The sequence below is a fragment of the Polyodon spathula genome, chromosome 18, assembly GCF_017654505.1.
Source record: "Polyodon spathula isolate WHYD16114869_AA chromosome 18, ASM1765450v1, whole genome shotgun sequence".
In the NCBI taxonomy this organism is placed as follows: Eukaryota; Metazoa; Chordata; class Actinopteri; order Acipenseriformes; family Polyodontidae; genus Polyodon; species Polyodon spathula.
The window spans coordinates 8,127,046-8,140,075 of NC_054551.1; the positions used below are offsets into that span (position 1 = coordinate 8,127,046).

At 39.3% G+C, this 13,030-nt stretch overlaps 1 protein-coding gene across 3 annotated transcripts in view; it reads left to right on the forward strand.

The window, feature by feature from the left end:
- LOC121330941 (cytoplasmic phosphatidylinositol transfer protein 1-like) overlaps positions 1-13,030 on the forward strand; it is a 52,139-nt gene that overhangs the window by 18,011 nt on the left and 21,098 nt on the right. For all 3 annotated transcript variants that reach the window (XM_041277936.1, XM_041277938.1, XM_041277937.1), the window contains 5 exons: positions 5,504-5,592; positions 5,710-5,717; positions 6,940-7,011; positions 10,894-10,989; positions 11,615-11,770. In XM_041277936.1, coding sequence (XP_041133870.1) covers positions 5,504-5,592; positions 5,710-5,717; positions 6,940-7,011; positions 10,894-10,989; positions 11,615-11,770 — 421 coding nt within the window. The remainder of the gene's footprint in view (positions 1-5,503; positions 5,593-5,709; positions 5,718-6,939; positions 7,012-10,893; positions 10,990-11,614; positions 11,771-13,030) is intronic.

A 13,030-nucleotide genomic window follows, 5' to 3' on the forward strand; every position in this document is an offset into this window, starting at 1 on the left:
ACATAAAAATGTGTTTGTTATACATAATTATAAACCTGATGAATAGAATGGGAAAGCTGTCTTCTGATTGGTTGATGTAAAGGGCAGTAATGGCCAGGAAATGCCCTCAGAATGTCCACACAACCATGAAATAATGGCTGTAACAGGTCACAAAAAGGAGTCCGCTACACAAAATTACTGGCTCCATCTCTAACCAACAAACAAGAATGTTTTTCACATCTTTCCAATGTCTTACCTCCTGCAGTTATTGATGTCCACCAGCCGTCAATAGTTGAAAATCAGCAGCAAAGCTTCCAACTGCAAACCTGCAAAAGCACATTCAGAAACCGAAGCCCAGTGTCTAGCTCCACCTTCAGAAATCTCACCCACGGACACACCCACACTTTCACAACTGCACTTTCAAAGGAAACCTGCAATTCAACTTGAAATAAATAAACTTAAAATAAAGAACTCTGATATTTAAATTACTAATTTAATTCATTTCTTTTAAGAATACATTCATTTAATAATACTTTTAGTTATAGAATAAGTTTGTTATATTTACCTATTTCAAATTAACATTTTTCTTTTTGAAAAAGCAGACAAAACACAACGGTCTTAAATGTTTTCCCTGCCTTAAGTTAAAAACGAAATTGTATTTTGATATTTTAATGTTTGGTTTGTTTGTTAAGACAAAATAGTTCCCTTCGCTGTTCACAGGTGGAGTAATACCATCGAAGAACTACTTCAGCAGCATGGGACAATCGCCGCAGGACCTATAGAAAAAAAGAAATAAAATGTTATACTTTTATCTTATATCTTAATGTGATTTCTGTTAAAACCATGAAGACGGTTTATAACAGCAATAATTATATTATTGCTTAAATAAAAAAACATATATATATATTTTCCGTGTGGGAATCGAACCCAATACACGGGTCCAATGAAACTTGCAATGCAGAAGCCCTAGCTTTCACGACACAAAGTTTGTATTTCCATTTCACAACATTTGCAAGTAGTATAGCAGTAAAGTTACAGTCTTTAACAAGTAACGAGACAAACAAAATTTTGTAAATAATGATTATGTATTAACCTGATTGTATTGAAAGCTGATTTTGCAAACTATCATAATAGCATGATCCATTTATTTAGTATGTTGTAACATTTTCATGTTTAGGAAGTAGTACTCAGGGAGACAGTGTTGAATTCTCAATGTTTGTTTTATTTGAAACTACAAGCAATTCCTGTCAGGGGCTGGAATTCACTGCACCAAATAATAACCCTACGTTTTAGTCTTGACACTTTCAGTGCGCAGTCTCTCCAGTCACAGCTCATATGCTCGCTCAGTCGCACCCACAGTTTCTCATTCAAGTTTAATTCTGGACTGTCTATAGTCCCCAGGCTTATGCACCCCCTTATATAAACACACGTCGTTTCCCACAGCTGTCCGGCTCATCAACCAGTCACATCCATGCCCTGCAACCACCGAAAACAACAACCCTCTTCTCCCCACTCATTCCTTCACTCCACCTTCCCATGCTAAGTAACAGCATGACCCGTTCCCCTTACAATACATGTAAATTAAAAGACAGACAAGACAAAATGAACAGACAAGTCATGCAACAAAACAATTGTCTGGGTCGCTACAATATATTTTTTAATTTGAAAGTAAAAATATATGAAAGTATGACAACCTTTATGTACAAAAATCTTCACTAATATACAATTGAACAAGAACTGTTGAGTATTTATTTTTGTTTCATACAATATTAATGGCAGTGTTTACAGGAGTGAAAAGTAAATAAATGTCAAGATAGATAAAGACATAAATGTCTATGTATTGATTTATGCATTCATTTATTTCAATATTTATTAATGTTTTACTTTTACTAAATATATAACTTATCCTTTAGCATCGCTAATTCTCAGAAAATGTTCCTTTTTGTCCAGTGGGGACCGCAAATAACGTTACTCTCATCAACCAGTATCAAGATGAACCATACTTCCTTGCGCCGACAGGGACCACAGTGATCGTTACACTGACTTTTTTTCAGAGCTCAAGATCAGAATCTCAGGATGATGATGTAGATGAATCTCCAAAGGCTGTATCTGAGAGTTCCTTTGTCAACTGTTTATTACAATAGTTTTATTTTAAACCTTAGACAGTCCACAGTAGGTTTTACTAACACTCCTCAGCCTTGTAAAGGTTTAGCAGTCCTCCATGCAAAATCTCATTGGGATTGTAGTTCTATTGACACTCCTTCATAACAGGGAGCTATGGTACTTAAGCTCTAACCCTGATACTCATGGTTTAGTCTAACAAGCCAGCTTGCCATACATATACAGTATCGCCATATCTTTTGGGGATGGAACCCATGGCTGTTTTAGCCCACTGGTTCATTCCCGTTAAGTCTCTCAGTATTTTGATTTTTTTTTCTTCTTTTTTTTTTTGTTGAGAAATGTCATTGTGCCATTGCAGTTTCCAGGCAACCCTTTGTGAAGTGAACTCCAGTTTCAGATTTTCTCTAGCTGAAAAAGCAAAAGGGCCAAATCTGCCAACAAGAGCTATTTTTACTACCCTTTTCCACAAGTCTGTAATGAAGTTCATTTTTAGTAAGTCTGCCCTCATTGACGACGCGATGGTGAGCCAGAAAGCTTGATTATGTTCCTTAGGACCATTATCCACTCCATTCGATAGCCGCTCTGCTGGCGTGCCATGGTTTTCCATTGCTTCAGCTATAGCCAACACTGATAACCCTTTCTTAATACAACTGGCTTACATCTCTGCTGTAAAGTGGGCCACAGCAGGGGATGCAACACATACATATGCATCTGACATGGTGTTTTCAGGAGAAAAGACAAAAATATTTACCATTGTGCAGGGAATCCCATGTATCCAATACTGCTGACTAGCCCTTTAAGCATCTGGAACTAATGCATACCATCAGTGCTGTTGCAAATGAGATTGTAATGCTGCTTGTTGGTTTGGACTGACATCAAAAGGTGAAAAATATGGGTGCGTATACAAAATAAAGTAATACAATAGGTACGGTATGCAGTGGGACAGCAATAGTGTGTGTACAGCTTGTACCAAGGAGATAACAACTAATTTCACACAGCTTCAGTGACCGTGTAAGTAGTCTAACCCAGGATCTCCTTTTTTTCAGATCCCAACTCTATTCACCCATCTACCTGCCTCCATTGTTGATTACTTTTGATCACAGTGGCAGAGGTATTCTGGGATTCTGTTAGATAGGTTTTGTCTCCCACAGAGTCTGTTTTAATGTTCAAGGCTTCAAACAGGCTGAAAAGTACACAGCATGGGTTCAAGCTGTCACTGACTAGAGCAGTCTGGGAATTGATTAGCCATATGCTGGAACATTTAAGAGAGTGTGGTCAGCACTCATAGTCAGCCATCAACTCCATCCGGTTTAGCGGTCAGCAACAGGCAGGTCTGTTTGATCAAGAAAAACAAACAAGTGCATATGATAAATATGCTTTTACACAATTTCAGAAGCAGTTACATAAAAAAGCAGAAAATATGTACTGGCCTATTTCCAATGCCACAAAAGCTGTTCCTATGAGGAGATTGTGCAGTGTGAGTAATCAGAAAGTAGAATGCAGAGAATATTAAACAGATTTGGTTCTTTGTGTGACATTACTCTCTTTAGAATCTGAGGTAACATGCTACTGAGATGACGGGAACAATTTGGGTTTATAATGTCCAAAGTCACATGTATCGTATATAAAACGTATATGATTGCAATTTCTGCACAGGTATTACTAATCACATGGTGAGACAAACCTTTAATTTAAGCATGAGCACTGTACAAAACAGTTTTACACATATGGTAATGTTTGAATGGAATAATTTCCAATGGCATAGTAATTTACCTCAGGAAGCAGTTTTGCGTAACGGTTAACAGTGAGGTGGACACGACACCTCATTTTCCATTCCAAGGAACAGTAGCGTAATACACACAGTAACACTGATACACAGTAACTATTACACTGACTGATGAGGATAATGAAACACCAAACTTGAACTGTGGTGAAGAATAATGTCCATTAGCTCTTCATATTTTAACAATTCATCTTGACATTATTCACGAGATGTCACATCTTAATAGGTTTTAATAGGTTTAAAAAAACCCCCAAAAACTCAATTTTCATTAAGCGTGCTAATATTTTTTAGTTTTTTCGCTTTTGTTTACTGATGGCTTTTAGAAGTGTGTGGAGTAGCGAACTTAAGCAACTTTTGCAGCAGTATGATAACATGAATACTTGTACTGAGAGAAATGCATGTTCAAGGAGTCTACAGTGTTACATTTCTGCATGTTTAATGAAACCCTTTAAACTAGATGTTTTAAAGTAGGTTTGCACAAGTCATTAAAACTCAAAAATAGAATAACAATTAAAAGGTTGTTTCATTTATTCATATACTTTTCTATTTCGTATGAAACATTACATGCTTACTTAGCTGAAATATGCATTACTTGGACACGGAAAAAAAAAAAAAAAAATACCTGACTGCCTTTTACCTTAATACTGGAGAACTATCTGAATATTTGAATATCATACAAATAGCTGGTTTAGAGGTGTTCAGAACATTTAGATTTGATCCTTAAGCTCAGTAACTAACACTTTAAAATAACTGGTTTACTGGTACTGCAGTATCGATTTGATAAACTGCTGTAAGTCTGGAAATAAATCCTAGTACGTTTCATCTCACTCGCAATTACAAGTTTATTACAAGTTTAAAAATATTCCCCTTTGGTATTTTAATCAGCCTTTTAATATTCAAGGAAATAGCACCTCTGTTCCTTGGTTTCCATTTCTTCCAGTAATAGCGTAGATTTTAACTGCTTGTAATTAATGACACAACAATGCCTTACTCCATCGAGATAAAAGCATTCATCTTGCTATTGAATATAATAGCCCAGGATCAGACTATTTATAGAATCCCACATAGAATCGGCTCTATTTTGGGAGCACCGTTGTTTCACCTCCCCCCTCACCCCCTTACCTCTGAGTTTCAGGGGGATTGATGTACCAGCTGAGGTGTAACTGGATGTGCGTTTTTTTTTTTTTTTCCATCTCATGCATACTGTAGCTCTGCTGTTGTATAACCAATGTCAGCTAGTTCTGTTCTATTTCGATTTTATTTTACATTATATATAATGTAAAATAAACAGTATACTGTAGTATGTCTTAATTTTGTCCATTTTTTTTTCTGAGGTTTTTGTTTATTTGGTTGTACTGCTGAGAAATACAGGGTGATTTCAATTTTTTATGTTGATTATGGACTTCTTCATTGAGACAAATGGTGCCCATGTGAGGCTCTTAATGAAATTCTCTGTTTTCCATCAATTGGTGCCTTCAAGCTACATCTCTCCCTGCAAAGTGAATGTCCTTTACCACAACAGCAGAGTGAAGTGTCAAACTTACTTTATAATCATTCTATGTATATACACTTTTTTATTTTATTTAACTAACACATAATTTGTTTACTTGCCGTTTTCAGCAAGCTTCCCAGCTGGGCACGAGCTGTGGTTCCCCGGATATTTTATATCACAGAGAAGGCCTGGAACTACTATCCTTACACAATCACAGGTAAGGAGATGGCTCATATCAAACAAATACATTGAATTGTGATGTGTCTATTTTTTTAACCTTTGTTTTATTTTTCTTTTTTTTCTATGTTTGCTGTGGATTTTCTGACAAATCTAGAATATACGGTAAGTTTCCATCCATTTAACCATGAAAACCATATTCTATAAATGGCCATGGTGACTTCTACACTGAACCAACCAACTGAACTTTAGCTATTGAAGACAAAAGTCTGGTAACCTGTTGCTGTTTTACATGCTGTGGATAGTTCACATTACGAACACCTTATTTATTAAGCATTTGAAGAAATGTATTGATCTGCTAAACTTTTGAGGCCATGCGGAAACTTCAGCAACATGGTGTCAGATACACCTAGCTGGGTGTTGGCTGATTGAGTATAGGTAGTTTATCACAAGGTTCTTGTGATCTTCTGGCCCAGTTTCCATTGGGATGCCAGGTGGGAAGGCATTTTCAAAATACCAGGATAAATCTAACTTCTTTTGTTGGAATATATGTACTTTATATTTATTTACACCTCCTGTACTTTACATTTATTTACTGCCTCCTATCCTTTCCCGTGAATAAAGTTGTCAAACTGAACTAAATATACAGTATGTGTTCAGTCTGGAAAAATGTAGCCATGTACTTCCTTTTCTTGTTTCATCAGCCGGTGTCACATTTGATTTCCCTTTTTGCTGAGCCCCTCTGTTAATGTGAGAATATGTGCAGCAATCACTGTTGTGTGGGCTGTACAAGCTCTCTCTTATCGGTCTCTAATGGAGCAGAGTGCTGCGTAGTGAAATTGCAGGATGTCAAGCTTGTGCTTGTAAAATATTTGTCTGTATTTCATTTAACTCTAGTCACAAAAAAAGCTCACAACTTGAGCAGAGATGTGGAAAGGCAACAAGCTACTACACTTTGTGTGTGCAGCGTGATTTCTTGAACATTTTTCAATTCTGCAGAACAGCTCTTGCTGAAATTCTCAGTTATCTTTTTCAAGAGTTTAATGGTCAATTTAATATGACTTTTGCATGCAGAAGCCTTTGCAAAAAATGTACAGATATTTTTTATGTGTTATACCATTTTAAGATTTTTCTTAGTTCATTTTTAGTTATGTGTACAGACTAAAAAGATCATTTTATTCATGGCAATACCACAATTGTTTTTACATTTAACAGTAATTACAGTTGAAGTGTCTCTATGTATATTTGTAGCACAGTAGGGGTAGCAAAGAATGGTAATAATGTACTACTGTAAATAATAGTAATAATTTGCTATTGGGAATAATGTGCTACTAGTCTTGGATACAGTCCTGTTTGTATATTAATTGCTTTTGCTTTTCTTTTGCAGTGCTCCTTTTTACCGAAATTCTCAATTCATATAGAAACTAAATATGAAGACAATTGTGGAGATAATGAAAATGTAAGTCTTGCATTAATATTGTACATTTAGTCGTTCTTTATGTTTAAACAAATATAATCTCATTTAACTTAATATATTGTAGTGATCCTGGCTACCCCATGGGGCGGCTGTTGCTGCCGGACTGAATTATTATGGGCTTTGTTGTTGTTGGTTCGTGTATGTGTTCACGCCATTAGGGCAGTGTAAAGGGGTGGGGTGTTGTAGTGTGTGTACGGAGGGTGGGCAGGTCGTTTGGGGACCTTAGAGTAATGTGCCTATAGGTGTGGGTTTATTGTTCAGGGGAATGTGTTTAATTGGGGGGCACCCCGTGGTTTCGTCCCTCCCCCTATTTCCAGGGTGATGGTACGATCGGGGGGGGTACAAGTAGCCGCCATTTTGTCTAATTAAGTTAGATCTACTCGGGAGACGGAGAAATAAACAAACTGGGCAGAGTGAGAGTGATAGAGGGTGGTAGCTTTTATTTCTTATTTGTTTGTCCGTGGACTCGGCCGACAGAGTCCTGTGTTGTAGGGGCCTGAAAATAAACTACGCCGGACTTATTTTGCTGAACAAGACTACCTCCCGTGTTTCATTCAACTTACTAGTAACGGCCCAGGGTCGTTACAACTGGTGTTAGCAGTGGGATGGGACGTGGAGGTTCGGCGTCGACTACCTCCAGCTGAATGAGGTCACTGTCAAGGACTCCTACCCGCTGCCCCGGATTGGCGAGTCGTTGGACCCGATTGCCAGCTCCTCCTGGTTCTCCTTCCTGGACCTGAGGAGCGGCTATTGGCAGGTAGCCCTGGCCCGGAGGCCCGACCCAAGATGGCCTTCTCCACCGGACGGGGGCTGTGGCAGTTCTGTGCCATGCCCTTTGGCCTCTGTAACGCCCCCGCTACCTTTGAGCGCTTGATGGAGAGGAGTGCCCTCGACCCAATGCCTTGTATACCTGGACAACCTGCTGGTCCACAGTAGAGATTTCGACTGAGCCCTCGCAGCGTTGTGGGTGGTTCTGGCGCGACTGCAGCAGGCTGGCCTTAAGCTACACCCAGAGAAGTGTCGGCTGCTGCGCCGAGAAGTCTCTCTTCTGGGCCACCGGGTCAGTGAAGCCGGCATTACTACTGAAGACGGACTGGCTGCCCCCCGCCAATCTCCGTCAGCTGCGAGCCTTCCTCGGTTTAGCATCCTACTATCGGTGGTTCGTCGCCAGATTCGCCACAGTGGCTGCTCCCCTCCACAGCTTAACGTGCAAGGACACGTCCTTTGAGTGGACATCTGCACACCAGGAAGCCTTCATTGCCTTGAAGGAGGCTCTGTGCTTTGCCCCAGTACTCACCGCACCCGACCCACAGAGGCCTTTCATTCTCGACAGTGACGCCAGTGACGAGGCGATTGGTGGGGTGCTTGCTCAGGAGACCCCAGAGGGTGAAAGAGTCGTGGCCTACTACAGTAGGGCACTCAGTAAGCCTGAGTGCAACTACTGCGTCACCCGCCGGGAGCTGCTGGCCATGGTGGAGGCGGCACACCATTTCCGCAACTACCTGTGTGGGTTGCCTTTCACCATCCGGACGGACCACGCAGCGTTGCACTGGCTCACGTCCTTCCGGGAGCCTGAGGGACAGGTGGCGCGCTGGATTGAACAACTGCAGTCCTTTCAGTATACCATCCAGCACTGGAAGGGGGTGGCCCACCAGAATGCAGATGGACTGTCCAGGAGGCCATGTGCGGGGAACAGTGCAGGAATCCACCGCCTGCACTCCTGTGCTCCTCATGCTTGGGCGGGAACTGAGGGCTCCTGCAGCTCTGGCCTTTGGACAGCCCCCGGACGTTGGTATGAGGTTTTTACTGTGGAATGCAGTGTTTGGTTTTCGCCAGATATAATGGAGCCCATGTTAGCCGAGAAGTTCCACTTTTGACTCATCTGTCCATAGAATATTGTTCCAGAACTCTTGAAGATCATCCAAGTGCTTTTTGGCAAACTTGAGACGAGCATTCATGTTCTTTTTAGTGAGCAGTGGTTTCCGTCTTGCTACTCTGCCATGAGTCCTATTTTTGCCCAGTGTCTTTCTGTTGGTGGAGTCCTGAACACTGAGCCAAGGCGAAAGAGGCCTGCAGATCCCTGGATGTTGTTCTAGGGTTCTTTGTGACTTCCTGGACGATTTTACGCCTTGCTCTTGGAGAGATTTTGGCAGGACGGCCATTCCTGGGAAGATTCACTACTGTCCCAAACTTTCTCCTTTTGGACAATATGGCTCTGACTGTGGTTTGGTAGAGCCCCAGAGCCTTAGAAATGGCTTTGTAACCCTTTCCAGACTGATATGCATCAATAACTTTTTTCCGGACATCTTTAGGAATTTCTTTTGATTGTGGCATGATGTGCCTCTAGAACCTGTATGCTGACAACTTCACTCTGATGGTAAGAGCCAAAGTTAGTCAGATTTATATTGGGCAGGTCTGGCCCAAATCAGGCCTGATTGTTAGCCAAAGTATTCAAACAGCTGACCCTAAGTAACCCTTTAATTAGGTTGGGTTAACTAGGGAGGCAATAACTTTTTCACACCTGAAGATTGCATGTTTAATTACCTTGCACACCAAACAAATGAAAGAAGCACCAAACTTTGGTGTCTATTTTTTCTCTCAGACTCCCTGTATATACTACAACAACCCACAAAAAGATCTGACCAAATTCAATGTGAAAAATGTGCAAAAATGCAGAAAATCAGATGGGGCAAATAGTTTTTCATGGCACTGTGTATATATACACAGATGAACCCTCTTTATATCAGTGTTTGATAGGCTGCATAAGACATGACAATAAGTGGGTTTATGAGATGATATTTAGAAAGGTAATTTCTCAAAGAATCTATGGTGCATGGCGAGTGATAATAAACAGGGTATGACATTAAGTGAGGTGATATAAAACAGGTTCATCTGTGTATGTATATATACATACACAGATTAACCCGTTTTATATCACCTCATTTAATATCATACCCCATTTATTAAGTCTTAGACATGTTGCTTTTTTCTACTCTGATGCATTATGAGTATCAACAATTTTAGTCAAAGCCTCCACTAGTGTTTTCTACTATTATAACAGCCTTGACTTGCATAAAGAAGGAAAAACATCGAGTGAAATAGCTCACATCACTTAATTTTCAGTACAGAGAAACATCTGTAATTGACAAACCTAGGACTGGAAGACCCATGAAGCTGTCTAACAAGGATGAGCAATACTTGAAGATAATATCCTTAAGGAATTTAAAGAAGACAAGCGTTGAATTGACAACAGAACTGACAGAAGGCACAGGTGTCGTTATCTAGCCATCAACAGTCCAAAGCACCTTAGACCATTATTCCATAGTCTAATTTCTGTGTTCTTGTGCATATTTTAGCCTTTTAGTCTTGTTCCCCTTTCTTAACATATGTATTCTTACTACAACACATCCTTTTAAGTCCTGATTTCAAAAGTGACTTTTGTACTGTTGATTTGATGGACAGCGACACCTGTCTATCAGTTCTATCAGTTCTGTTGTCAAAGCGTTGGAAAACCATAACTTTATTCCTACAATAGAGGATTTTATTACGAGTACGTTTAATCGAAATATTGCCCAGCTTCTTAAGGTTTGGACCCCAAACAGTTAATGTCGACTTACAGCTGATGTTTATAATAAATTAAAAATTTATTTTTTTAAATGTGCATGCTCAGTCCTTCAAGCACTTGTCTTATTGCACACATATTTAAACAGATTATTTTAATCCATGCTCTCCCATCTGTTCATTACTAAACGTTATAGTATATATATATATATATATATATAATATGATATATATATATATATATTATATATATGGATCAGATATATTATCATAATTATAGATTTTAAAAAAAAATTCTTACAGATTTTTAATACAGATAAAAATAACTCTGAACATGAGGTGTGTTTTCTGGACATTGCATATGATGATATCCCAGACAGACACTACAAAAGCTCAGAGGTAAGTTATTATATATAACTAATAATATATATTATGAACTGAACCATGCAGGTCTGCTTTAATGCAGTGGTACCCAGACCTCCTTAAGAGTCTTGCTATAACATGTATAGCATGGTTTAACATGATATCTGGCTTCTATTCCAATGGTGTAAATATGAAAAGAGCTGCTTCCCAAACTGCTATTATAGATAGAAACAAGTTAAAATAAAGCAACTACGTGTTTTATAGATTGATACATAAAAGAAACACCCATCCTAAATGACTTTGCATCACAGTGCAAAAATTGATTCTGGAGAGTGAAATTACATATTGAACAGCACATCCAATCTATGGAGGTTTGGTTTTTGAGATAAACTGACACACAGCATCTCCATGGATCATGACATGTAATATTAAATGACTTGGTCTAACCTACACACCAGGATATGGCAAAGACATTGTGGACTACACTATTCACTTTACACACCTAATTGCATTTCAGGATGCACTCAAAGATTATGCATCTTAGAATATATGAAAGGGTTCAACTGAAAATTAGGCAAAAACAAGTTTTGTAAATAATAATAAAACACAATAAGGTATCATGTTAATGACTTATTAAGAAGCACGTTTCTGTTTCTGGCAGGACCTCCGGTGCTTTGCGTCACTAAAAACAGGACGGGGACCCCTGAAAGAGGGTTGGAGAGAGAAAGACAAGCCAGTTATGTGTTCCTACAAACTGGTCAGCGTCAAGTTTGAGGTGTGGGGGCTTCAGACCAGGGTGGAGCAGTTTGTGCACAAGGTAGGATATTTTAGATGTTTAGAAGTGGATGGGGTTCTAGGAATCCTTCTGAGCAGGTTTGATCTATCCATTTGAATGGCTGGCATACTAAGATAAACTCAGCAAATCCTTTGAATGAAAGCCTTCAGTCTGCACCACTGAGAAGGGTCTTGTGATGAACAGTTTAGTGAAGAGGATCTAGATCGGGAGAGAGAAGTTTGGCAGGATTTAAAAGGTAAAGATGTGAAGATTGTATGCAGACAGTAAATGTCATTCTAAAAAAATACAGAATAGTCTTGGACTCACCTATTTAATGTGCATGGATTTGAGGGTTGCTATTCCCATACACCATTATTTTTCTTTGTTGTATTGTATAACACCCATCCATGTATACCTTCCTATCTCACTCATGCCCTATTAACCTACAGTGCCTATAGGAAGTATTCACCCCCCTTGGACATTTTCACAGTTTGCTGTGTTACAACCTGAAGTCTTGATGCATTTAAATGGGATTTTGTTTTTCCCCTTTGATTTACACAACCTAATCATCACTTTCAGTGTGTGAAAAATTGGAGGGGGGGGGGTGTGTGTGTGAAAAAACAAATCAATTAAAAATAGCAACCTGAAAATTCTTCATTAGATAAGTATTCACCCCCTTTGTTATGACACTCCTAAATAAGCTGTAACCAATTGCCTTCAGAATTCACACAATAAGTTGAATGGAGTCCATCTGTGTGCAATAAAAGTGGTTCACATGATTTCAGATTAAATACACCTGTCTCTGTAAGATTCCACAGTTGGGTAGTGCATTTAAGCAAAGATACTACCACGAAGACCAAGGTGCTTTAAAAAAAAAAAAAACTCTGGGATAAAGTTGTGGAAAGGCACAGATCAGGGGAAGGGTATAAAAATATTTCAAAGACATTGAATATCCCTTGGTGCACAGTCAAGTCGATCATTAAGAAGTGGAAGGTATACATCACCACCCAGAATCTGCTTAGAGCAGGTGATCCTCCCAAACTGAACAGCCGGGTAAGAAGGGCATTGGTCAGAGAAGCCACCAAGAGGCCAGTGACAACTCTAAAAGACCTACAGCATTCCATGGCTGAGATGGGAGAAACTGTCCATGTGTCAACAATAGCTGAGGTACACAAATCTGGCCTGTATGAAAGTGGCAAGAAGGAAGACATTTCTGAAAAAAGCCCATGTAAAATCCTGGCATGTGGGAGACTCTGAAAAGATGTGGCAAAAGATTCTGTGGTCCGATGAAACAAAAATTGA